The 26,980-nt window shown below is 44.8% G+C and overlaps 3 protein-coding genes across 3 annotated transcripts in view; all 3 read left to right on the plus strand.

Moving 5' to 3' along the window:
- The window catches only part of LOC112214284 (cadherin-like and PC-esterase domain-containing protein 1), a 69,861-nt gene extending 64,794 nt beyond the window's left edge, over positions 1-5,067 (plus strand). The window contains exons 17-21 of the mRNA XM_024372927.2: positions 478-698; positions 1,277-1,378; positions 1,504-1,591; positions 2,133-2,279; positions 3,421-5,067. Coding sequence (XP_024228695.1) covers positions 478-698; positions 1,277-1,378; positions 1,504-1,591; positions 2,133-2,279; positions 3,421-3,663 — 801 coding nt within the window. The 3' untranslated portion in view covers positions 3,664-5,067. The remainder of the gene's footprint in view (positions 1-477; positions 699-1,276; positions 1,379-1,503; positions 1,592-2,132; positions 2,280-3,420) is intronic.
- A 2,195-nt stretch (positions 5,068-7,262) lies between these two features.
- Positions 7,263-15,591, plus strand: LOC112214285 (protein Wnt-16-like). Its single transcript, XM_024372928.2, has 4 exons — positions 7,263-7,842; positions 7,987-8,213; positions 10,589-10,878; positions 14,064-15,591. The coding sequence occupies exons 1-4, from the start codon at positions 7,748-7,750 to the stop codon at positions 14,526-14,528; spliced, it is 1,077 nt and encodes a 358-aa protein (XP_024228696.1). The 5' UTR covers positions 7,263-7,747; the 3' UTR covers positions 14,529-15,591.
- An 8,584-nt stretch (positions 15,592-24,175) lies between these two features.
- The window catches only part of stab2 (stabilin 2), a 35,379-nt gene continuing 32,574 nt past the window's right edge, over positions 24,176-26,980 (plus strand). The window contains exons 1-3 of the mRNA XM_042298011.1: positions 24,176-24,403; positions 25,498-25,625; positions 25,891-26,009. Of these exons, the coding sequence (XP_042153945.1) occupies positions 24,320-24,403; positions 25,498-25,625; positions 25,891-26,009 (331 nt within the window). The 5' untranslated portion in view covers positions 24,176-24,319. The remainder of the gene's footprint in view (positions 24,404-25,497; positions 25,626-25,890; positions 26,010-26,980) is intronic.

Consider the following 26,980-nt stretch of genomic DNA (forward strand, 5'->3'; position numbering starts at 1 on the left):
ATTGGCTTAGCTGGAAACTGACTTGGACACTTTTGATATGTCATATTGTGTTATGTGGATTGGTCGCAATAGAAGCATCCCACTGGGCACAGATGTCAATTCAACGTCTCTTCCACTCTTCCACTGGTTGATTCAACCAGTGTGCCTAGTGGGATTTGCCTTTCATGTGTTCACATTTTGGCAATGCTGCAGTCAGCCATAAAGGTCAGCAGTTATATATTTAAGTACATGCCAGTCAACTACAATGAAATCATTTTGAAGTGCAAATTCAATGAAAACTGGGCCATACTCATTAGGCAGGAAACCAAAGAAATGGGCTGAAACGGGGAGGGACTAAATTAACTTGTCCAATAAGAAATGTTCATTTAGTTTTCTGCTCCAAAACACTTTGGTATGTTTTTCTACGGTGTGCCCTAATGAATACAACCCAGGTGTTCTCGATCCTGTCAAGTCAAAACCATTATTCTTGCCACTCAGGTAATGTTCATAGGTGACTCCACTAACCGGGGGATGATGTACTTCCTGATGGAGCGGGTCAACTCTAGTCTGGAGGACTGGGGCAAGGCCCACGACAGCCTGATCTATCGCAACGTCAATCAGGGACACACACACGTCTCCTACTCCTACTACCCACAGTTCTGGCTGGAGCAGAGCCACAGACCCACCTTCCAGAGGGCCCTGGAGCAGCTCATACTGAGGTGAAGGAGAGGGGGAGTCTGTGTGGGTGGATGGATGAGAGTGGGCGTTACCGCCCCTACTGCACTACAGTATGTCCTGTAATCACTGCAGTCTACTCATCAGCTGTTAGATTGGCATCAAGAAACCATATGTATGTAGAAGCCATTTTGGCTCTTAGCTCCCATAAACACTCAAAGCCCTGTCCCCCCATATGGAGAGGGAGCCTTAATGAGTTGCTGTGATCAAAGGGCCGGGGGCTGCGTTTAAGAGTCATGTGTTAGGAGTCGTGTCACAGTATAATTTAACACAGCAGGTCTCCCAACCACGACTCTCTCTCTGCTTTAGATGTGACTACTGAAGGATATGCTGAGCAGGTGTGTGTGTGTGTGGTGTGTGTGTGTGTGTGTGTGTGTGTGTGTGTGTGTGTGTGTGTGTGTGTGTGTGTGTGTGTGTGTGTGTGTGTGTGTGTGTGTGTGTGTGTGTGTGTGTGTGTGTGTGAAAGCAGTAGTGCGTTGTCAGCATGTGTGCCTATGCCTGTTCAATAGACATAGTCCTACTGGCGAGCTGATGTCTTTTTGACCTTTGATCCCCTCCGAAGGTCGCGACCCCTGGAGAACTCCCGTCAGACTGTGCTGGTGGCAGGAGGTGTCCAGTGGCTCAACACCAACCACCTAAGGATCATGAGAGAAGTGCTGGAGAGGTAAACCCACTGATGCATACACTCCGTGGCAAACTCCCTTCCTGACCGTTCAGGAATTAGCAACTGCTTAATTAAATCTATTCACTGGCCAAGAATAGACCTCATTACCCATTTCTCTCCTCCAGGGAAGGGCTACAGGATATCATGGTGGTGGTGAAGTCTCTGGGCATGGGCTTCCATCTCCCTGTGGATGGCATCCGCTCTCTCTCACTGGTAGGTCCATCCTCCTGTTTGTGTGCGTTCAGTTTCACTCTCGGTGTCTCCTCCTCTACTCTTTTCTCTGTTTGACTGATCTGTTTCTCTCTCTCTCTCTATCACTCTCTCTCTCTCATTCTTCCCCTCTCTCTCTCTCTTTCCCCCTCAGCTTCTCTCTTGACTCTTAATTATTTTTCCATGCTGTTCACATTACTGCTTATCTGTTAAAGTTTTTAAAAGGCAGTGCTTAGTCACCTGGTGGATAGCCCTTTGCCTGTGCCATGTGTATTTATCTAAAAAAAAAACATTATTGGCTAATAGTCCATGGCTTCTAACATGCTGACTGGTCCAACATCAGCAATGGGCACCTGTTCAACAGCAATACAACTAATTCAATTCAAAGGTCAGTTATATTTCAGGCGTGTTGCAATAGGGGCCTCCGGGAACTGTACAAAAATATTATGGCTACGATACGGCTCCCAATGTCAGTGTTTTAAGATAGTTTTTCCTTGTGTTGAGTAGCGATTACTTCTTTGTTGTCTTACTTTAACTTGCCCAGAGAGGAGTACAGGAGCTGTACAGAGAGAACAGCAACATCATCACCGCCGCAAAGCACTATGGGTATGAGGTCATAGACACATTCAGTGTCACCATGGGCCGCTACAAAGAGTTCCTGCAGGGACGGTGCGCCTGCCATTTTCACGAGGTAACCCCTCTCATCCCGCCTTCACCTTTGTCTAAAAAAAATTAAAAACACAGCACTCCAAGTTCTTGCCCCAACCTTATTGAAATTCAGCATGTTCCTTTTGTTTATCGTAGTTTATATTCATTCTCAGGATTTGGTTACATCCTAGTCAGTTATTCAAATCACAGCACAATGTTACCAACACTTTAACACAGATATTGCATGTTTCTCTCTGGATACAGTAATTGATACCAATTATAACTAATGGTTTGTCTAAACTTCAGGGAGCACAGCTAGATCCACAGCAAGTTCTTTCCCCATGGACTCCCTCTCCGACTGTAATATCTGAAATAACTTCATTGTGGATACTTGCTATTACTGTTTGCGCCCACGCCGACTTACCAGGAGGGAATCTTTGGGCTTAAATAATCCTGGGATTTAACCCTACGGTAGATCCAAATGCTGAACTGCCATTTTCTTATGCCCTCTTGATTAAACAATCCCCCTCCATGTCAGGGAGCTTTCTAGAAGGAAATACTGCTGTACCACACATACACAGACACACACACACACAATCCCCTTCTGCCCCCTCTCCAACTCCCTGTATAAAGAACAGTCACTTGTTTTAATTCAGCTATAAAATTGTCCCATGGATCGGTTAATCAGTAATTAGCCGTTAGGCCGGGTTTTATTGGGCAGTAAAGCTCCACGTTGGTAGCAGCTGGGCCCCAGGGCGCTTGTGAAGTGGTTACGGTCATATATACAAGGGCATGTGCCCCCCTCCATAACCCCGCCCCTTCCAGTTCATATGGGTCTTAAGTGACAACAGGATTTCCCATAAGGAAGCCAGAAGGTGTATGGGATCCATGAGTGTAGTTATGTCTAACCCAAGCCTCTGAGGGGATGGACAGGGTTTCTGTTATGTCAGGATTTAGGTCAGGCTTGGATTGTTCCAGTGTGGTTTATATTAAAGGAGCTCCAGACTGTGACGATGGGTTTGCGCTCTGTTCTGTTCCGTGACACCCCAGGCAACGTTAGCTAGCCTCCGGTAGTACAAGCTCTGGCCATGGTCTAGTTACCTAGTTACAGTATAATGTCAGTAGGTAGATGTTGTGTTAGAGGTGAGGTGTTGACGTGGTTCTCCTTGCTGTGTTCCTTGAAGGTTGAAAAGCTGTCGTTCTCCAAGGCTCCGCTACACAGGAAGATGAAGCTCCTTCGACACGGCGAGGAACCTGGAACCAGAACCAGTGGAACTAGAACCGGGTTCAGTGATCAGCCCACCCTGCAGCACCAGGACCAGTGGGCGGGGTCTAACTCCTCCACCTATCACGTGAGAGGAGCGGTGAACCAGGTGTACTCGCAGATCCTGCTGAGCAGACTGTGTGTGAGAGACACTGGAAACTAGACCCACCCCTCACCACCACTGACTGTGTGTGTGTGTGTGTACTTGTGTCCTTGCTTACTAACGTGTGTGTGTGTGTGCGTGCGTGCGTGCGTGTGTACGTGCGTGCGTGCGTGTCCATACAAGCATCTCTCTAAAAAAAATTAGAGGTCATTCCGTCCAGGAAGTGCTGGAGTAACAGGAGAGTCCTGACTGGTCAGCCGTGTGACAGACATCACCACTGTCTGTCACACAGACCTCCTCTGATTGGCCCACACACTGGGCCCCCTGTCATGTGACTGCTACCTCTGCTAGGTAGAGGTTTCCAGATGGTTGAAGAGGGGGATCGCTGTCCTAATACCAAAAGACAAGGGAAGCAGCTGGAGAAAGAATAAAGAGGAGAGCGAGAGTGACTGTTGAAGGAGTGTGTCATGTGTACATCCCACATGTAAGCCTTGCTCTCCAACCAACTGACAATGCTCCCTCAACGCTCCAGCACAAACCTTTACAATTGTATAGTTTTATAGTTGTGGAAATGTTGTACAGTATTGGTTCTCAATCCTCTCCTCGTGTATCCCCGGCAATTCCATGTGTTTGATGTATTCCAGAGCTAGCACACCTGACTCAGATTCAACTTGTCAACTAATCAGGTGAGCTAGTTCAGGGCTACAACAACATTGTGAAACGTCTGGGGGTCCCCGAGGAGAGGTTCGAGAACCACTTTGATGTGTGCCTTTGATGCCTTTGTGCATCAGGAAAGCCGATCTCTCGCCATTGGAGGGACTTCTGGATATCCAGCTATTCCTCCTCATATACAGTACCTCATCCATCCGCGTGTTCTGTGGACACCACAACGTATTCTATTCTATGCCAAAGATATGACGAAAGCTGAGCTATTCTTCAAGCGAATGTCTTATGTAGGATTTTCTTATATTTCTACATCTGCTTATTCGTGCCCATAATGTTGATAATCAGTGTATAATGTTTTACATGCAGCATATTGTTGACATGCTAATGAAGGACTGGTGTAATGTATGCTATGGATCTATACATATTGTCTTATCTGTCCTCTGATAATTTTTATGGAGGGAACTGAGCTGGTGAAGATGAAGGTAATTGTAACAGATAGCCACAAACACATGCACACGCACAGGAGTGGAGACTTCCTGCTTAGCTCTGTTTAGTGGTCCTATGGGAACATTGATAGCAAACCTAATCATTTGATTCAGTGATTTTGAAGGAAAACTGAAGGGGAAAAAAAACAAAGACATTTTCTTCATACTAAATATTATCAACACTATTAATTTATTATTAAAGAACATGTATCTTCAAATGGCACTAACTTCAGCTTTGTGTTTCCAGATGGTACATATAAGAGTTTTTCCGATACAATATTCTCACATTAAAATATATATTTTCTTAACTAAACTTTGTGTCCTCGAACTATGTTCTGAAAGCATGAAACTGTGTTTTGAAAGTTCCACAAAGCCCTAGCTAATAAACAATTAGGATGTTGGCATCGCATATTTCCTCTTTAAGTTGTGCACAACATGAGGATAAGCCTGTACATGCTGTTTGCGCACAGTATTAGACAAATCCTTTTACAGTCATCATCCCAATTCAACCATGCAGAGGTATGAAGCCGTGTGACGCTCTGAGGAAGATGGGCAGAGGCGCGCTCTTGTTTTCCTTCTTCGTTTTGTAATTTCCTTCGTGCCATCAAGACCAGAGTTTGATCATAATTTATTGTCCCGCATAGGCCTATACATGGGACACCTGGTTTAGAAGGACATAATTAGGGAGACAAATGTTCAATTAGGCTACAACTGTGCTATAATAAAATGGTTGTCGGTGTAATGTGGTTTAACTCCGTCTTGCGCGTAATGTGCCCTGTCTGACTCCTCTTTGCAGTCATGTCCCGCTAATCCGACACATCCAATCACCCTACCCACCGTGTGATCAAGGCAGAGATCGAGCAACATGATCGAGAAGTAAAACGAATGTAGATTTAAATGCAGGCCTAAATCGTGTTTGAGGTCAACGTAATGTCAGAGCCTTACTCCAGAAAGTTGTCAGTACATTTTATTGAGGCATATTTACACTGAAAATGGTGTTCAAATTATGTAACCTCGGCCTATCTAAAAAACGTTATTAACACGGTTATATGACCGCAATGAAATGTAATACAATGTAATGATATATGGAAAATATTTCCATATTTGTTAACGTTGGTTTTACAGTGTGTAGATCAAATCAAGGGAACGCATACGAAGTCAAGTGCGTGCGTAAAGTGTTGAATGGTCAAATGGAATTGTCTTGTGCGATATGTGGATAAATAACAGCATTGAGTGGGCGAGGGATAGAATAAGGTAGATGCAACAGTCTCGATCGAAGGGAAGGTTCATGTAAAAGGTTACAGACAAAGGCTTGCCTTTCAGGCACATGTACCCGCCCTGAAGACGTGGGCCTGCCGCCTAGGTTGTTGTCGCGCCAAGGAGGAATGGTGGACTCTGCCCTGCACTGCGGTTCCGACCTCTGATGTCAAATTTCAGGCAGACCTTTCACTCTGCACTGTTTTAGTCGGGGAATTTGAAAGGCTTGGGGGGAGGGGGGTTGTGACATTTCTGGGGGCTGAGTAGACCTCACCTCGTCTGCCCCATACCGCCCTATAACCCAGTCCAATATACTCAACAGAAAGGTGGTCAGTCAACCCTTTTAAAAATGTCATTAAATTGTCTCATCGAAATTGCTCTCTGACTACATATGATGTTTATTATTCAGGAAAAGGCAAACTCAACTCAACTCAACTCAATAGTGATTGAAAATATTTGCTAAAACATAATTGGTTACACAATGGGCAATGTGGTTATTGTCGTTGCATTTGAATCAATCCTTTATTCATTTAAGCTGTACATTTCAATGGCAAAATGAGATTCCAAATCTTCTAAACCTAACGAATATTACGCAATTTACGAGCACCGGGGAACAAAATAGCCTCAGAGGATGATTTCGATGTGTTGAAATCATGAGGACATTTTCTCTAACTGTAGTTTTATATGAATCTTAAAATGGAAACCAAATGGAAACCATTGCATATGAAATCATTAAATATGATTATAGATATACAAATATATAAATATGGTTGTCATAAGGATTAGTTAGAATTAAATTGGTATTAAATTCAAAATTCATAACCAGGCCTTGTTTATCACAAATAATTGTGTATGAGACAATCTATTGTAGGCCTATTATAAATATGTGATGCATTCAATTTACTCAAGGTTTCGTATCAAGGTATTTTTCGGGGGGAAATGATCATTATTCTCGCCTGACATGATTAGGTTTAGAGCGCTTGAGTGAAGTGACCATCATAAAGAAGTGTTCTGCTGGCTTTTGTGCTTCCTTCCACCTTCTCGGTCGTTACTAGTTACCACAGCCACAAAGTCGTAAACCACGCCCATTTCGACCATTTATATTCTTAACATTTTATTTTAAAACTAACCTTAACCACATTGCTTACCTCAAATTAAGACCAAAAAATACATTTTGTTTTCATACATTTTTACGATGGGCTATTGCCAATTTTGACTTTGGATGTGCTATCTAGTAGAAACCCACCTTCTCCCATGCCAAACGTTTTGCCCAGTTCCTGTCAGTGCCAGCGGCGGCATGCGTTTTTTCTTTTCGCGTCCGTCCAATTATCTCGTAGGACATGCGCGTCTGCTTAATATGAATCCACGGGTGCGCCAATCCGAGCCTAGGAGCGCGCCGCCAAGAGACTCTGTGTGGGTTCTCCCAGTCCAGGATAAAACTGTTTGTCTGTGTTTTGGGGAACACCGTCGGGAACTTATCACCCATCCAACTGTAGGCTACTACTAGCCACTGAGACACGTGATTGGAATCACCATTCCGCCCGCGTCCTCTCTCACTCCCCGCGGATGTTTTTTTACTGAATTGCTCGAGATAACCACGGATTGAGGATTAGTTCTGTTAGGGTCTTATGTTGTGGGGCTAGCATGAGACAGAGCCCAGCACCGATCCAGCGCTCCATGGACATACCCTTCCCCAGTGCCCGGGAGGCAAGTCGGCTTCTGTAAATGAGGTGGCCATGGAGAGAAGAAGCGGCTGCGGAGTACATCAGATCTGCTTTCTGTTTCTCTTACTGTTTTCACTGTATCCTGTCTGTTGTCGAGCCAGTTGGATGTAAGTATATTTCATTGCTTGTGATTAAACTTGTCTTTTTGTCAAATTGCACAATTTTCTTTACGCATAGAATGCGATTCCGTTTGGGGCTGAAAGTGGTTTCGAATGTAACTTATTGTCTCCGCTGCTTGCTTTGTGTCTCAGGTGGTTGGGAATAACCTCCGTGGGAGTACCGGAGAAGCTGGGCTGCGCCAATCTCCCGCTGACGCACAAGCAGAAGGACCTGTGCAAGAGAAAGCCCCATCTCCTATCAAGCATCAAGTCCGGCGCGCGCATCGGCATCGCGGAGTGCCAGACGCAGTTCGAGCACGAGCGTTGGAACTGTTCTACCACCAAAGAGCTCTCTGTGTTCGGCTACGAGCTAACCAGTGGTAAGGACAGGCGGTTTAAATACTCGTTTTAATAGACATGAAACAATAAGGTGCTTTGTTCTCGTTTGCATAAATTAATGTGCACATTTCTGGCCTATTGATAATATTATTTTTGATTGGGATTCATTTGGAAAATGAGCCTATATTTTGGATGCATCTAGTGGTTGTATTCCATAATCCGATATTTAATGTGTGCCCACATCATTTGGTGTTTGACCGTTTAAGGCAATTGCTGCATAAAAACAGTCCCTCAATTGTCTTTCTATTTGATAGTGCGTCAAAAAGAGGCACGTCTTCCATTTTCCATAACTCTTTACTCGTGATCGGTTTGGTTTGACTCATGAACATGTTTAATGTTGTCCAGGGAGGGAAGGTGATTTGATTTGCCGACTCAAGCAGCTGTATCCCCTATGGGGCGAGAGAGAGAGCGAACGTCTGCGCACATCTGTTTCGGTTTAACCGTCCCAACACACCACTTATCCACAGTCAAGTGTTGTCTTTGAACAGAAAACTCCTGCTCACCTCTGGTCCTAAACCAGCCGGGATTATCCTAATTAGGAGATTCATGGTCGACATGTAATTTGAGAACACAGTTTCTTTGTTCTAGAGATATCGTTCCAGAAATCTGTCTCCATGCAGCTTTCCAAGGTGGTTAAGAGTCAGCGCATGGTTTAGCTATCAACATGTTATTTTCACATGAAACTCATTCTTCCAAATTCCTCTCTATCCTTGTTGCACCCAGTCACATGCAATCTATCAACTTTCTTCACTCAACCCAGACGGAAAAAAATCGGAGAAAAACTGACCATATAGTTTGTTGTTTTAGGCCAATGCACATCTGTGATCAAACCGCAGAGCATACATTTTTACAGTTGATTGTACGAGTCGGGATTGTATATAGGCTAAATCTCCGCATTTCCATCCCATGTCCCGACTCGTACAATCAACTGTAAAAACGTATGCTCTGCGGTTTGATCACAGGTGTCTTGTCTTCGTGTCGGAGACAATGTTCTTATTGGGTTAGGACGCAGCAATTTTGGGGGGATAATATAATGCAACACAGAAAACCTAAATAACAGCAATTGTCATTTAATGATCCAACCTTCAAAGTGCCAAACTTACATTTGAAGTGGTGATTTCTTGTTGTTCCAGGGAGGTATGTGGCTTTTCTTTCTCCATTTACCCACATGTAAATTATTGCACAAACGTTTTGAATCAACTTGTGGCTTGGACCTCTGATTTACGTTTTTTCCTAGATTTTGTTTAAAGTTCATACATAGTTCTATGTCATTCTTAGAACCTGCACTCTCTGAATAGTTACACTTGATGTCGGTCAGGTGCCATTGTGCTTCTGTTCTATCCCTAAGATTCTGCATATTTTAGAGTTTTGTCTAACCAGCCCATCCCATAAGCTATAAACATTAGTAGGCTACCCCCTTCCACACTTGTGTTTACATTTTTTTCAGCCTTCGTTCATTACAGGACACAATCGAATGTTTCTGTCCGGTGGTCAGCATTCCAGATGGTCGTACAAGTAACTGTGATACCGGTTTGATCCGTGCTACACATTTATCATCATACCAACATGTTCTAAGTCTCTCTCTGAGCCAGTGCTGTCTGTCCTCACTCGGGGCCTACTGTGGCCCCTAACCTGTGAAGTGTAACCCAATACCCCCCCACACAGGACAGGACAGTTCCCATGGGGCTATGTGTCTGCTCAACTCACATGTATCCCTCCAGAGCAAAGGTGTATTATACGACCACAATGGATGGAAGTTGTATGGATATCTAGGCCTGTGCTACTGAGATGCACGGAAGTTGTATGGATATCTAGGCCTGTGCTACTGAGATGCACGGAAGTTGTATGGATATCTAGGCCTGTGCTACTGAGATGCACGGAAGTTGTATGGATATCTAGGCCTGTGCTACTGAGATACACGGAAGTTGTATGGATATCTAGGCCTGTGCTACTGAGATACACGGAAGTTGTATGGATATCTAGGCCTGTGCTACTGAGATACACGGAAGTTGTATGGATATCTAGGCCTGTGCTACTGAGACGCACGGAAGTTGTATGGATATCTAGGCCTGTGCTACTGAGACGCACAGAAGTTGTATGGATATCTAGGCCTGTGCTACTGAGATACACGGAAGTTGTATGGATATCTAGGCCTGTGCTACTGAGACACACGGAAGTTGTAATTCTAGAATTGTGCCATTTTCCTCTGTCTGAAGTGTTATTGGCTGAAAGGTGTGGGAGTGGACTCTTTTCAGAATCCACCCAATGCCTGCTTTAGAGCTCCACAGCGACTGTTACACAATAATCCATGCATACCTTTGCCCTACCAAAAACCTCTTTCCATTGTCTCTGACAGGGACCAAGGAGACAGCGTTTATCCACGCGGTGATGGCGGCGGGGCTGGTCCAGGCAGTGACGCGCTCCTGCAGTGCAGGCAACATGACGGAATGTGGCTGTGACACCAGCCTGCAGGGCACAGGCTCGCCCAGCGAAGGGTGGCACTGGGGCGGCTGCTCAGACCATATCCAGTACGGTACATGGTTCAGCAGGAAGTTCATAGATAATGCAGTGAAGAATATGTCCTCAGCCAGGGGAGGGGATGCACTGCTCACCATGAACCAGCACAACAGTGAAGCCGGGAGACAGGTGAGACGCAACACACACACATTGAGGGCGAAAAACACTCACAGAGCATGTACAACACACACACAGTGTACAGAACCAAAACAGCACAACGTTGAAGTCCAATGTTAGATTAGACACAATACACCACAGAACAAAACACACACACACACATCCACAACCTAGCTAGAGAGAAATAGTATTTTATAGTGAACACAGTTAAGGGTACTCTGGGGAGTATGTAAAAGCTGAATAGGGCACATGGGAGCTGTAATTCTAGTAGTCAAGACTCTAGCAGGTGTAGGGTTCATTGTGTCTGAATGAATGACTGATATGACAGTACTAATCTAGCACCATGAAAGGAATCCGACTGTAGCTATTATAGTTATGGGTTTCGTTCACCATATGGGGTTGGAGAGGAGTTAGGACCAAACCATTCAGTGGTTAATAGAATTTATCACACACTGTTAAAAATACTTTCAGGAGATGTTCTAGGAAGTGTGTGTGTGTGTGTGTGTGTGTGTTAGAGAGAGCGGGAACGATATTCAGAGAAAAGCAGAAAGATTGGAGGGAAGGGAGAACAAGAAGGTCAGTGTGAGAGGGGGATGCTGAGACGGGACAGAAGGAGAGAGGGGAAAGAAAGTGTAACATCCTCGATAATGTGAGTTAATGGGTGAGGTGTGACAGCGTGACTAAATTGTAGCAACGGTCATCAAAATTGTTAAAAGGTTTTAAAAACAAGTCTAATAAAATGCAACAGTTGGACAATGGATGAAGATGCTCCAAACATTTTGAAATTGTATAATCCATGACTTAATTATATCACATAAAACATTTTACCGGCACAGACAAATAATGAATGGAGTTCAGGGATTTTGGTGGGAGATTTAGGTATAGGCCACTCAGGAACGTTCAATGTTGTCTTGGTAAGTAACTCCAGTGTATATTTGGCCTTCCGTTTTAGGTTATTGTCCTGCTGAAAGGTGGATTTGTGTCTGTTGGAAAGCAGACTGAACCAGGTTTTCCTCTAGGACTTTGCCAGTGCTTAGCTCTATTCCTATTCCTATTTCTAAATGTTATCCAATTTAAATTAAATGTAATACAACAAAATGTGGAAAAAGTCAAGGGCCTGTGAATACTTTCTGAAGGCACTGTATACTTTTTTTTAGTGTATCAGGTATTTTAAAATATTTTGTGTTAAAAGAAAGAAAATTTATAGGTGGCTCATTTGCATAAATACACAGGCTGTATACATGAATAAATTAACATAACGGAGTGGAAGAGGGCTGCAACAACCCAACACTTTCTTTGTATACCCTACCTGCACTGTCTAGACTTCCTCATTAATTACTGTTGTCACATACTCTTGCATAATTCAACAAGTGTGCAGGATACCCACCGATAAAGTCAACACGCTTGGCTCTAGATTGCGCCTATCTAAACATTGTTTGTGAGATCAGACATATCACTATAATCCGAGTGTTCATATTCGGGAGTTGCTTTCATTTCAGCACATATAGTTTGTAAACATTTCAACTGTATTAAATTATTGCTTTTTTTTATCCCCAAAAAATGAACACCCATCAAAATATCTAGTCTTTTTTGTGATGTACGTGTCAGTGCGTTAAATCCCAGACAAAGCTTTAGTGTTCTTATATATTCAACGGTATAACAATGATTCCATTGATCAGTGGTGGAAAAAGTACCCAATTGTCATACTTAAGTAAAAGTATAGATACCTTAATAGAAAGTTACTCAAGTAAAAGTGTAAGTTATCCAGTAAAATACTACTTGAGTAAAAGCAGACGGCACCATTTTCTTGGTTTGAAAATGTACGGAGAGCCCGGGGCACACTCCCAACACTCAGACACCATTTACAAACGATGCATTTGTGTTCAGTGAGACCGCCAGATAAGAGGCAGTAGGGATGCTCACGTATTCTCTTGATAAGTGTGTGAATTGGACCATTTTCCTATCCTGCTAAGCATTTAAAATGGAACGAGTACTTTTGAGTGTCAATGAAAATGTAGAGAGTAAAAAGTGCACTATATTCCTAAAGAAAATAATGAAGTAAAAGTAAAGTACAAATACCTTCAGTAGTACTTCAAAGTATTTCTACTTAAGTACTTTACGCCACTGAGTCCATTTCAGCCATTACAGGGGTGTGTTTTACAGGTAATTACAACCATTTCTGTAACGTTAACGGGGGAAAAACGTCAGGCACAAGCAGGAGTATGAAGCAGGAGTATGAAGCAGGAGTATGAAGCAGGAGTATGAAGCAGGAGTATGAAGCAGGAGTATGAAGCAGGAGTATGAAGCAGGAGTATGAAGCAGGAGTATGAAGCAGGAGTATGAAGCAGGAGTATGAAGCAGGAGTATGAAGCAGGAGTATGAAGCAGGAGTATGAAGCAGGAGTATGAAGCAGGAGTATGAAGCCGGAGTATGAAGCAGGAGTATGAAGCAGGAGTAAAATGAAAGCAATCGATCCAGTGAGATTTAAGTGACGTGGATTTTGCACCCCTCAAACACAGGAAATAGATGGCTGAAAAAGATCCTCAGGTGGGCAGGGCATGCGCGTTACCACTAAATGGCATTCACTAAGACACACTTACTGGGTTTCTCTCTTATCAACTAGCCACTGTCAAGAGGAGAGGGCTTCACTACTGGAGAGGGATGTGGACACAATGGTAGCAGTGTATCTGTTTACTGTAACACACACACACACACACACACACGCACTGCCTTTCCAACTAAACTGATCCGACAGGGAAGAGGGAGTGGGAGGAGAGGTGGAAAAGGGGTGAAAGTGGTAGGCTCTTCTGGGGTCATCCTAAGACCGCTGTAGAGCCCTGGGGTTTGTGGTCCTGAAGAAAATGTCTCCTCAATCTCTCAGTTTAAACTGTGAAGGACAGTTTAACTTTTGTTCCAGTTGTACACAGCACCCAGGGAGTCTATTGTGTCAGAGTTAGAAGTAGAATGCACAAACCTCAGGACTCATGTTACAGTCCCAGTCCAAGATCCAGCATTCAGAACAATAGATTGTGATTTTGCTCAAAACATTCCCACAGCGTTTGTGTAAACAAAAGGCAGTCTCTATCAAACAGAGTTCTGGTAGCTAGTCTGTCATAACATTTACAGTGTTGTAATTCTTAGTGTGGTAAGTCTGTTGTTATTCCTAACACCATCCTCTCCATCTTTCCCCTTTTCAGGCCGTCGCCAAGACGATGGCCACCGACTGCCGTTGCCACGGCGTGTCGGGCTCGTGCGCCGTGAAGACGTGCTGGCGCACCATGGCGTCGTTCGAGCGCGTGGGCAACTTCCTGAAGGAGCGCTATGAGGGAAGCGTGCAGGTGCTGGACCGCTCCAAGAGGAAGGTGAGGAGGAAGGAGAAGGACCAGCGACGTGTGCCCATCGGGAAGGAAGAACTTATCTTCCTCAACAAGTCTCCTAACTACTGTCTGGAGGACCGGCGCTGGGGCGTGGCGGGCACTAGAGGGCGCCGGTGTAACCGCACCTCGGCCGGCCCCGACGGGTGTAACCTGCTCTGCTGCGGTCGAGGGTATAATACACACGTGGTTCGCCACGTAGAGAGGTGCGAGTGTAAGTTTGTGTGGTGTTGCTATGTGAGGTGTCAGAAGTGTGAGAGCATGAATGACATGCACACCTGTAAATAGGGAGAGGGAGGCAGGCGATGACACACACACACACACACACCGTCCCCAATGAGAGACTAAAAGACTTCCCCATCATTCCTCTCTCCCATGGACAAGAGGGGCGCAGCATCAACACCCCTCCATCTCAACCCTCAGGAAGACAGTATTTATACACCACACCAGCAGAGGTAGACAAAGACAGTGGAAAACCGTTGACTTTTGAATGGCCTATCAGGGCTCAGCCTTGTAGGAGTCTATCCAATTGGACAGGAGTTCCACAGTGTTTCAGAGGCTTGAGGATCCACACACTCTGACTACCAAACATGGACATCTTCGCAATTTACTCGGATGAGTCGAAATGAGCCCCGAAACTCAGACTCCATGATAAAAACAAACTGAACTTTGATGAAAGTTAAAACCTCACTCTTCAAGTCTTCAAATGGACTCAGTGAATGGTGTGTAAGAGGACCAACAAAGGGACCAAAAAGTGCTTGTAGGGGGACCCTGTCCTGCAGGGCCGCAACAGCTTTAAAGGACTGTAGAGTAGATGCAGTAAACGGTGTCAGTACATTTCCAGATCAGAATGAAGTCTCATATAGACAACAGAAGGCTAGAGCCATAGGCAGTACAGGGATTGGGCAACCGTCAGAGGTTGCCATCTTTTGTGTCATTTCTATGGCTCTCTTCTAGGCTAGGGAGCAAGAACAGATCCTGCTTCCACCCATGGCTCTAAGGTGATCGATGGTGGATAGATTAGGCTTATTCTCGTTGGAAAGCTTGCCGTATCAATGCATAGAAAGAATTCTTGAAATAATAATTTCAAATTTTATTGCATTTTTGTAATAAACTGTAAAGTAATGACTTCAAAAAGATATGGTACCATGACATTTAAAAAAACTTTTTTTTTTAGATATTTTGGAAAGATTTCTTGAAACCTAAAAATGTTTGTTTTGTACTATTCAGATTGCAAAATTCAGGGCAGAGTGAAGCTACAGGTGCTTTAATTGAGAATATGTCAAAATGACGTAGTATTTTTGTAAATTGTTTACATTTTGTAAATATTAAATTATGCTGTATCACACAATCAGAGTGTCTTAAGATTCAAGCCCATCCAATGCTCTCAGACATACAGCATGTGTTTGTCAAACTGTACCATTTAATGTGTTGGTTTTCTGTTTGCCATCATTGTATTACCAAGGTCCTTTGTTATCCTTTTGCTGTCCGATCCACTTTTTCTCTTTCCTGTGTTTGTGTTTGGATCCGAAACCAGCTATAAAGGAAGGAATGCATCAATGGAACGGAGCAGTTTGTTCTCAGTAGACAGTAGACTGGCAGCAGGACCATGGAGATGCTTGAGTTGGTTTTGTAGCATTCCTCTTGCTGTCTCTAAGAATTTAAGCCTATTCCTTCTCTTCCTCTCTCTCCTTTCTTTTCCTCTCTCACTCTCTTCCCATTTTCAGTCTCTCTATTCCTTTACCTCTGTCCCACCTCTCTCGTGCGCTTTCATTCTCTCTCTCTCTTGTTCTCTCTCGCTCTCCTAAATGAGAGGCTGTGCATGTGAGAAGTGGCGATTCTATGCTAAATACCGCGAATGCTTTCTCCTTAAAGAGCCTTTTAAAAGTCTAGCAATACTGACCCATACATTTCCCTGAAGCTTCCAGCACTATGACTTGTTGGTGAGAGGAGAGGAGGGGGGGAACCCAGACCTAAAGAAAGCGGGAGGAGGGGGGAGGGGGCCTAAAGAAAGTGGGACGAGACGGAGGAGAGCAGTTGACATGAGACGGAGGAGAGCAGTTGACATGAGACGGAGGAGAGCAGTTGACATGAGACGGAGGAGAGCAGTTGACATGAGACAGAGGAGAGCAGTTGACATGAGCCCGAAGCACTCTGACCTCAAGGATTTTCAGTCATGGTTTTGTTTTCAGAGGACTGCTTTCAGGAATCAGGTGCTCCACTTACATTCCCAGAAATCACAAAATAAATGGAGGATTACGCATGTCTTACTTCTCGCTGTCCCTTTTCAGTTAAATGAGTCCATAAAGCGAGATACTAAGGACATAATTACATTTGAGTCATTTAGCAGACACTCTTGTCTAGAGCAAATTACAGTGAGTGTATACATTTTTATACTGGTCCCTCATGGGAATCGAACCCACAATCCTGGTGTTGCAAGCACCATGCTGTACCAACTGAGCCCCACGGGACTGATCCCAGGTCTATAATATCCTGTGTAAAAGTTATTTTTTAAAGTATTTTTCATGTATCTAATCTGTTTCTGAACCTCTTAAGTCCTAATGGTCTCCTTGTATGTCTATGCCTCAGTCAACATGACAATAGATTCATACTGTAGGTCAACACTCATTCCTTTCTCATATCTTGACCATGCTTAACTTATTCTCTGTCCACAAGACCAAAATAAATCTTCACCTCTTACACTTTAACTCAATAAATATATCCTCCCCACTATCCAATTTAAAAATTTAAAAAACACATTAATTTAATCCAGACTACCCATGGAGAACTTCTTATGATTCATCTGTTGTCTCCCTTGAAGCCTGTGGCCGACCGCAATTTGACACATGTATGTGAGGAGGAACATAGCACACGTTTGACTTCTAGTGAGTTTATTTTAACAGGACAGAGGGAAACACAAACGGGGCCTTGTAAGAGGTCACTTTCACCAATCAAATGAAGACCAGGGGCGTGTTCATTACGGCAATTCTGTTCCAAAATGTTTTTTAAACGTAAGCGAACAGAACGAAACATAAGAGGGACTGACCTGAATTTGTCCAATAGCAACGCTAAAGGGTTTTCGTAATGAATGCGCCCAATGTTTCTACGACGGAGGCCTTTGCCACATAATCTGGAACCCATGTAAACACATTCAGAGAAACAGACCATCTATCAATGTAGATCTCTGTAATCCACTACACATTGTGGCCTTGCGTGTCTGTTTATATACGATAGAATGAAACACAGTGTGAATATGGATGGATACTGTTCTGGGTTGATTCAACGGGACATCCACAGCTGAAAAACAATGCCTATTTCAGTAAGTCAACCCCAGACAGGTTTTTCTCTGAGTGTTATTTCTTAGCCAATCACAGAGGGGGTGAGGATTTGCTTCAAAGGTGCTATCAGAGCCCCGACAGCATCGTAATATCTGCTTAATAAAACGCATTGGGACCCAGTGAAAACCCAGTGACGCTGTCTTTTGTTTGAAGCTGATGTGCTTCATCCATCCCCACAGAGTTGGACGCATTCATATGCTGACCATAAGTCATGTTTTGTCTCTGTTTGGATTTTTACATATATTTTTTCATGTTTTCCACGGGAAGTACTTGTGCATCCAAGCATAAAAACATAGTAGACTGAGCCAAGTTTCATGTTCTTTTCAGACTGTGTCTTTCCTCGACTGTGTGTTCTCATGTGTCCGGAATCTCACAGTGCCGTCCATCGCAACCCCTGCCGGTCGGCATGGGTTCAACCCTTAGGAGTTTGGCTGGACGGAGCATTCTTGGTGCCAGTGCCCTCTAACCCTAAGGCAGGCATCCAGAGCATACATCACCACTCTTAAGATTCTCAACACAACACTAGTCCTTCCCTCTCCTCGACTTTTGACTTGATTCCTCTTACTGGCTAATGAGTGGTATCCTCTCTCTCTCCCTCTCTCTCTCTCTCTATTTCTCTATCTTTCCACTATCTCTGTATTTCTTCCAAATATATCTCACTCACTATCTTTCTTATTATAATATGATCTGCAGTGGAGGTTGGTGGGAGGAGCTATAGGAGGACAGGCTCATTCAACTGTCTGGAATGGAACAAATGTGTGGTTTCCATATGTTTGATACCATTCAATTACATTACAACGAGCCTGTCCTCCTGTAGCTCTTACCACTAGCCTCCAATGATGAGCAGTGCACTTGTAGCCTATTATTTCAACAGGTCCTTACAGCACCGCTCTCATTCTGTACTCTCTGCTGTCCTCCTGAGTTCAAAAGCAGGCATTGCTTGATGATGTATGCAAAGAGACAAACCTGCTAGAGAAAATGTATGCCCATACACCCGGGTTTACCAGGGGCAATCCACTAAATCAAATAAGAAATCCTCTCTTAAAAAAATATTGCTATGTTATCCAGAAACTCCTAATCCTGTATTGGGGATGATAGATGCTCTTACTGGGATGACTAATCAGGAAGTAATCTCAGCAAATCTGGTGACAAAGGAGTAGGACAGAGCGGTTTCTTTAAGCCTTCAGAAGTACTTTTTGAGCCTTGTCCTTTGCAGCCGCCGAGAGCCAGATGACATGCATGGATAAAAACGTTATGGGTTGAAGGGGTTTGGAAGGAGGTTAAGGGTCACACGAGCTTACCATTTCCTGAAACGTCTGGAAGCTTATCATTTGTTTGCTGTCAAAGTTAATTAAAAGAGTGTCTGTAAAGGCTTATGTGCACCAGATAGGTCCAAGACACATCAAGTAATAGTACTGTAGAACTTTAAAAACTATGTATGGAGTCCTCTGGCTTTAGTGTAGATCTGTTCCAGTGGATATTGAACAGTGGTTCTGTCCACGATGATAGGTACAGATGTGGGATCTTAATTTGATCACCCTGTTGCTGGAGACCTCTCCTGCAATGCAGGACATTTTAAACATGTAGTGTAGTTGAGGTTTAAAAAGGCTTCTGAAGTTTGTGATTTCCACGTGGACATTTCAGACTCGATCTTCCCGGATGAAAAATGGATCAACCCCTACAAACATGTCAGTTAATTATAATCCACATAATAACTCACAATTCCTGTTGCTGCAGGATTAGTGTCATCTGTATCGGCAAAGACGCGGTGGACGTAGTGGCTACAGGACATGAGCTACAGAGCATAATCACGGAACTGAAGGAGACAGACAGAGAGGGAGAGAGAGATAGATAGAGAAGAGAGAGATGGGAGTGTTGTTAAAGAGGAGGTGGTGAACCATTTCAGAATTGAAGCTAAAAATCTACAAAGTAAAAATGGGTGGAAGTTCAAGCCTAGTATCCTTACCTTACCATGAATTTGCCAAGTACTTTACCAGTCTTATCCAAATGTACTATTTGCTGTACTTGGGTGGCCTCTTTGTGCGGAGAGTAACTGCACCTCAAAATACACCCTTTACCCTTCACACCCTCACCCCTCACCCCTAACCGAAAAACCCTGACATAAAAATTCTGTCCATTACCTGTGTTGGCCAGGAAGTAGGTAACAGGGTTGTATAAGGGACTGGACTTGGCCAAGAAGGTGGGCATTGCGGCCAGGAGAGGAGGGATGTGGAGATGTAGGCCAGCCAGCAGTGTGACCAGTCAGAAGTAGGCCAGCCAGCAGACGTTAAATGCCCCAATCATGGCGCAGATCTACCGCCCTGCTGCTCCACACTACGGTTCAGCTGAGACAACACATACAGGTACAGTCAACGCATGCTGTACATGCTGGCACACCCACACCTAGTTCCCTCCTCATGGTGCTGAGTACAGTCATGGACACAAGTTTTGAGAATGACACAAATATTAATTTTCACAAAGTCTGCTGCCTCAGTTTGTATCATGGCAATTTGCATATACTCCAGAATGTTATGAAGAGTGATCAGATGAATTTAAATTAATTGTGAAGTACCTCTTTGCCATGCAAATGCACTGAATCCCCAAGAAACTGCATTTCAGCCCTGCCACAAAAGGACCAGCTGACATCATGTCAGTGATTCTCTTGTTAACACAGGTTTGAGTGTTGACGAGGACAGGGCTGGAGATCACTCTGTCATGCTGATTGAGATCGAATAACAGACTGGAAGCTTCAAAAGGAGGGTGGTGCTTGGAATCAGTGTTCTTCCTCGGGCCAACCATGGTTACCTGCAAGGAAACACGTGCAGTCATCATTGATATGCACAAAAAGGGCTTCACAGGCAAGGATATTGCTGCCAGTAAGATTGCACCTAAATCAACCATTTATCGGATCATCAAGAACTTCAAGAGCGGTTCAATTGTTGTGAAGAGGGCTTCAGGGCGCCCAAGAAAGTCCAGCAAGCGCCAGGACCGTCTCCTAAAGTTGACTCAGCTGCGGGATCGGGGCACCACCAGTACAGAACTTGCTCAGGAATGGCAGCAGGCAGATGTGAGTGCATCTGCATGCACAGTGAGGTGAAGACTTTTGGAGGATGGCCTGGTGTCAAGAAGGGCAGCAAAGAAGCCACTTCTCTCCAGGAAAAACATCAGGGACAGACTGATATTCTGAAAAAGGTACAGGGATTGGACTGCTGAGGACTAGGGTAAAGTCATTTTCTCTGATGAATCCCCTTTCCGATTGTTTTGGGCATCTGGAAAAAAGCTTGTCCGGAGAAGACAAGGTGAGCGCTACCATCAGTCCTGTGTAATGCCAACAGTAAAGCATCCTGAGACCATTCATGTGTGGGGTTGCTTCTCAGCCAAGGGAGTGGGCTCACTCACAATTTTGCCTAAGAACACAGCCATGAATAAAGAATGGTACCAACACATCCTCCGAGAGCAACTTCTCCCAACCATCCAGGAACAGTTTGGTGACAAACAATGCCTTTTCCAGCATGATGGAGCACCTTGCTCCATCAAAACCCACAAATTCTGACAAAGTCCAAGCATTGATTATGCAAGAATGGGCTGCCAGCAGTCAGGATGTGGCCCAGAAGTCAATTGACAGCATGCCAGGGCGGATTGCAGAGGTCTTCAAAAAGAAGGGTCAACACTGCAAATATTGACTCTTTGCATCAATTTCATGTAATTGTCAATAAAAGCCTTTGACACATATGAAATGCTTGTAATTATACATCAGTAATCTATAGTAACATCTGACAAAAATATCTAAAGACACTGAGGCAGCAGACTTTGTGAAAATTAATATTTGTGTCATTCTCTAAACTTTTGGATACATTACTTTTGGGTACATTACTGTAGCAGTAGACTACAACCATAGAAGGAAATAGGAAGCAGAGCACCATGCAGGGTACAAGGAAGTTGCCCCAGGTGGGGGCCGCAGGAGCTCCAGCCCAGTAGAGGGCCCATGGCAGGCAGGCCGGCCAGCCACACCACGCCCAGGCCCTGGATGCTCCTTCATCGGGTCATCTTCAGAGCAGCCATGGGCTTACACATGGCACAGTACCGCTCCTACATCAGCTGGGTGAGTATCCACAGAGAAACCAAACATTAAAGAGAGTTTTAAATCTGGTGTTTAAAGGAGGTAATAAAATGTTATCAAAACATGTAAAAGCAGAAAACGGTTGTACATCCCATATGTCTCAACCAATCTCTGTATCAGCTTCATTTAAAGGAGGGACTCTCATTACTAACAGGTCAAAACACCTGAAAACAATTAACACCTAAAATAAGGATCTAATCAGACAGCCAATACAAATAGCATCAAAAACGACTCACCAATGTAACTGACTGCATCTGTCCATCTGTAAATAGCCCACCCAATCTGCCTACCTCATCCCCATGCTGTTTTAATTGTATTTACTTTTCTGTTCTTTTGCACACCAGTATCTCTACTTGCATATCATCATCTGCACATTTATCACTCCAGTGTTAATCTGCTAAATTGTAATTATTCGCTCCTATGGCCTATTTATTGCCTACCTCCTCATGCCTTTTGCACACACTGTATATAGACTTTCTTTTTTCTACTGTGCCATTGACTTGTTTATTGTGTTATTGGCTTGTTTATTGTTTACTCCATGTGTAACTCTGTGTTGTTTGTGTCACACTGTAACGGCTGTCGTGGGTTGAAGAAGGTGAAGAGGACCAAAGTGCAGCGTGGTATGTGTTCATGATGTATATTTATTTTAACTCAGAACACTACGACCAAAATAACAAAACTAGACCAACACGAAACAGTTCTGTCTGGTGCAGACACAGAGACAGAAAACAACTACCCACCAATCATAGCGGGAACACAGGCTACCTAAGTATGGTTCTCAATCAGAGACAACGATTGGCAACTGCCTCTGATTGGGAACCATACCAGGCCAAAAGCAGAAATACAAAACATAGAACAAAACATCAAATGCCCACCCCAACTCACGCCCCGACCAAACTAAAACAGAGACATAAAAAGGAACTAAGGTCAGGACGTGACACACACTGCTTTGCTTTATCTTGGCTATGTCACAGTTGTAAATGTGAACTTGTTCTCAACTAGCCTACCTGGTTAAATAAAGGTGAAATACATTTTTTTTAAAGACTCGCTGTGCCCCTGTGGCTCCCTCCCTCTACCTCTCTGACCCACTCCCTGTCACTTTGAGTCACTCTTTTTAGCAAGAGACAGAAGAGACAGAACCCCTAGTCGGTCACCATAGCAACGATGAAGCCGTAGAGGACAAGGAAGAGGTCGGAGATGGCCAGGCGGAGGACGATGATGTTCATGGGGATCAACAGGAAGTGTGTGTTCCTCGTCAACACAACTGTGACCAGAAGGTTGTTGGAGACAGAGACGATGGTGATGAGGAGGAACATGAGGAACGAGAGGACGCTGTAGCCCTCCCGAAGGAACTGTGGCCACTGCCAAGATGACTGGCACTGTACCCTCTGCCAAAGCTGTGCCACCCTCTGCCAAAGCTGTGCCACCCTCTGCCAATGGTGTGCCATGGACCAAACCCCAATCCAAGCCTAGATCAGCCAAGGCCGTGCTGTTGCTGTTCATCTCAACCACAACCACAACCGTAACCTCTGAGCTCCCTGCTCAAGATGTTCTGAGGATCTCCCTCTCCCCTCCCACCTGAGTGGCCTCTTTACTGAAATGGAATCATCCCGTCATATTCTGGACCGATTAGCGTGATTCCGTACTTTGTGGAGAGGCTGGATCAGGGATGAAGGTGACAGATGGTAATCCCTCCTTTTTTGGGCCATTTACCAAATGAAGCTGGATTATATGAGTAGTTAACACTGTAACACTGTATGTTAGTTAATTAGATGTTTTGGTATTTGGAAGATTGCCTGTGTAGTATGTAACCATCTATATCTTGATGTTTCATCGTAAACAAAGGATGAACCCCACCCTCAACCCTTTCACACACATTGCACTGCTTTGGTAACTCTTATATGAGTGTGTGCGTGCACGTACGTGTGTGTATGTTAGGTCAGTAATGCCACTCAGCATAAAGCATGTCATTCTGACCTCTTCTGGGAAAACGCTGGGTCTGAAAGTCATGACGGGACAGAATGTTGTCAGGAAGAGTGCAGATGGGACAGGAGAGGGTGAATCTTATTTACACTCCAGGATGTCCTGCCATTCTCCTTTGCTCCAACACCACTGTTTGAAGACAAGACCAGACCTAACCCCCCCTTCCAACTGCTGACAGATGCTGGAGTATAGACGGATGAAGGGGTTGTGTGTGTGTGTGTGTGCCGGGGGGGATTGTGTGTGTGTGTGTGTCAGTGTGTGTCTGTGCATATGGGCGTGTAAGAGCCAGCGTGTGTGCGTGCGTGCGTGCGTGTGCATGGACAGTATGCCCATGCATGTTTGTGTATGTGCACGTGTGTGGAGTGTATGAATGCAGGTGACCCTCTCTGGTACTACTGGCACAGGAAAGAGTAGAGTTGAGGGGAGGGGGAGAGAGGAGGAAGGTTGTTGAAAAGTCAGATGGGCTAAGTGAGCGGTCACAGTCCACTGACGTGCCTCAGAGAGGGAGGGCGAGGGAGAGCTAAAAAGAGTGACTCAAAGTGACAGGGAGTGGGTCAGAGAGGTAGAGGGAGGGAGCCACAGGGGCACAGCGAGTGATACTGACAGAGAGAGAGAGAGAAGGAGAGAGATCCAGAGTTATGGCGCCTGTGACCGGACCACTGGCGCTCATGCTGCTACTTCTGGGGTTAGACCGCTACACTTCCTCTGCTGCTGCCGCCAAGGTGAGTCCCACTTTTACCGCACACACGTGAGTGCGTTCGTCATTCGGACTCACTGTCACACCCTCATTGGTAGCTAGACGTATGGAAGGACTGCCAAGAGTGGTCAGGGAGATGTGGGCATGGGACACACAATACAAATCAAATCACATTTTATTGGTCGCATTCACATATTTAGAAGATGTTAGTGCCGGTGTAACGAATTGCTTGTGTTCCTAGCTCCAACAGTGCAGTAGTATCTAACAATTCAGCAGTAGTATCTAACAATTCAGCTTGACTTGTTTTGTTGCTGACTTTTTTGGACATTTTAAAGTGTTGTTGTGTGGTTTGGGGATTTTGGATGGTGTACTGTATGATGACTTAGTGCTGTGTTTCAGGGGTTGGATCTATGTGGTTTTGAAACATAACGAGCATGTTTGTGTGTGTCTTTGTCTGAGTTTTGCGGTTTCTCTGAGTAGCGCCCGGGTACTGTTGCATGCTGGGTAGATCAGATCAGATGATGCAGATCCCAGCAGAAGTCATTAAACAATATCGTTCTGTTTACCCAACGTCTGTCCAACTCTGGTCAAAGTAAACAAATGCTCTCAAATACGCTTTGATGATGTCAAAACACTGTGTATACCCAGGAGTACACTACTGCCAAAAAACAAACTATTCATCATGCACAAACACAGTTTTCTCTGTAGGGGGATTGGGTGTTGGGTTATATAGTGGTGGTTAATGTTATTCTAGTATGATGAAAGACAGGCAGGAAATAATAGTCTGACCTCTCCACTGTTTTAAGAACTGTGGAAAATTCCATTGATTTGAGTGGATAAGAGGATTGGCGAGGGCATTGTCTCTATAGGGCATTGGCTTCAACATTCAGTTGGGAACCGCTAAGAGATTCGGCCCTGGTACGTTCATCAGGTAACTCTCAAACCGTGACTTTATGACTTCTGACACACAATGGGAAGTCAACAGAGACAAGAAAAGCGTGTCAGTACACTGTTGTGTGTGGTTATTTGGGGTGTTCCTCAGTCCACAATGACACACAGCACCAGGCCTGTGCGGGGTCTGTCTTACAGTTATCCACTCTTCTCCCTCCACCACAACAGAACCGGTGTGACAAGACAACCCTGGTGATGACCAAGACAGAGTGCCACTCCTGTAGCATCAGCTCCAACGTGGGCTGTCCAGCAGGCTTCAACAAAAAGATCCCCGGGAAGGGAAACCCAGACTGCAAGTGAGTGGGCAAGGGGGTAAGGGTGGAAGATGGGATATGGGGAGGAAATGAGGGTGGAAGAAGGATATGGGGGGAGAAGGGGACAGAATAGGGAAGGGAGTGAGGCAGAAATAGAATAGATGGAGGAGCTATCTCTTGTTAGTATCTAAGTAATATCTCATGTCTCTGCTTAACCTAAGACACAACCGGGTATCATGTGCAGAGCGTTGTGACTACTGTGGCACTGCATCCTACACCCAGTGATATGTCATCTCTCTCTGTGTAGGTACCGTGTGAGTCCCATGGCCAGTCTGGTGCTGAATATCAAGGGCTGTTCTCATGAGTGTTACAAGGAGGTGGTTGAGCCTCACTGCTGTCCAGGGTACTGGGGACCAGACTGCATCGGTGAGTAAAACAACACACTGCATCCAATACTGTAATCGATCACTGCTGCTCATCGTTGAGTCATCAAGCCGCATTGATGAGGAAAGCAACACCATTTTGGTGGTGGTAACATCATTTCTGAAATCCCTACTTCACCCCAGATGCTCACTTTTCAAAGGCTTTTAAAGGGTTCTCGTATGTGCTCATGTTTTGGTGGTTCTGTAACACGGTAAGCTGTGGGGACTCTGTGGGGCTGTGTTAAGCTGTGGGGAATGTTTTGATAGGAAGAGTTCAGAAGTGTACTTGGCTGCTACTGCCATTGAATCCCAGTGCTGAGTGCTGTGTGACAAAAAAAACAGGAGGAAAGCACTCGCATCCCTCCTCGGAGAGGAAGAGTGGCATGTTTCAGGAAAAAAAATTGCTACAGGGGAACAAATAGACAGAACAGAAAGCTGTCCAAAGTAGGAAAGTGTGTCAGCAGTGTTCTGTGTGCACCGGCAGGCCAGGACAACCCACATTGTGGTATTGGGTGCAGGATGCAGGTTAGGCCTTTCGGAGCAGGGGACTCGCACACTTCCTTCCTCCCAATTAGGGCTCATCGTCAGCAGGCCCCTGTCTTCCAGGAATGTGCTGACATCCCGATAGTACTGAGTCCAGGCTTCCTCTCTCTAGTTCTTTTGTTCCTGTCATAGACTCTTCTTATCCCCCCCTCCCACACTCTCTCGCTTTCTCACACGCACACGCACGCATGCACGCACGCACGCACGGACACACACAAAGTCACTAACACACACATCCCTCTCCCTCCCTCCCTCCCTCCCTCCCTCCCTCCCTCCCTCCCTCCCTCCCTCCCTCCCTCCCTCCCTCCCTCCCTCCTCCCAGTGATTGTGTTGTGAGGTTATCAAAGATGGACAGTAGTAAGTACATTAACAGGGGCCATAGTTCTTCCTCTCTGTCTCAATGGTTCCCTGTGTTGTTCTGTGACAGGGTAA

This window comes from Oncorhynchus tshawytscha, linkage group LG15 (genome assembly GCF_018296145.1).
Source record: "Oncorhynchus tshawytscha isolate Ot180627B linkage group LG15, Otsh_v2.0, whole genome shotgun sequence".
NCBI lineage: Eukaryota > Metazoa > Chordata > Actinopteri > Salmoniformes > Salmonidae > Oncorhynchus > Oncorhynchus tshawytscha.

Excerpts from the sequence above, each read along its gene's own strand:
- LOC112214285 (XM_024372928.2), top strand. The coding sequence starts at position 7,748 with ATGGAGAGAAGAAGCGGCTGCGGAGTACATCAGATCTGCTTTCTGTTT. Across the intron at positions 7,843-7,986 it reads TGTTGTCGAGCCAGTTGGAT|GTGGTTGGGAATAACCTCCG; the intron begins GTAAGTATATTT and ends TTTGTGTCTCAG. Across the intron at positions 8,214-10,588 it reads CGGCTACGAGCTAACCAGTG|GGACCAAGGAGACAGCGTTT; the intron begins GTAAGGACAGGC and ends TGTCTCTGACAG.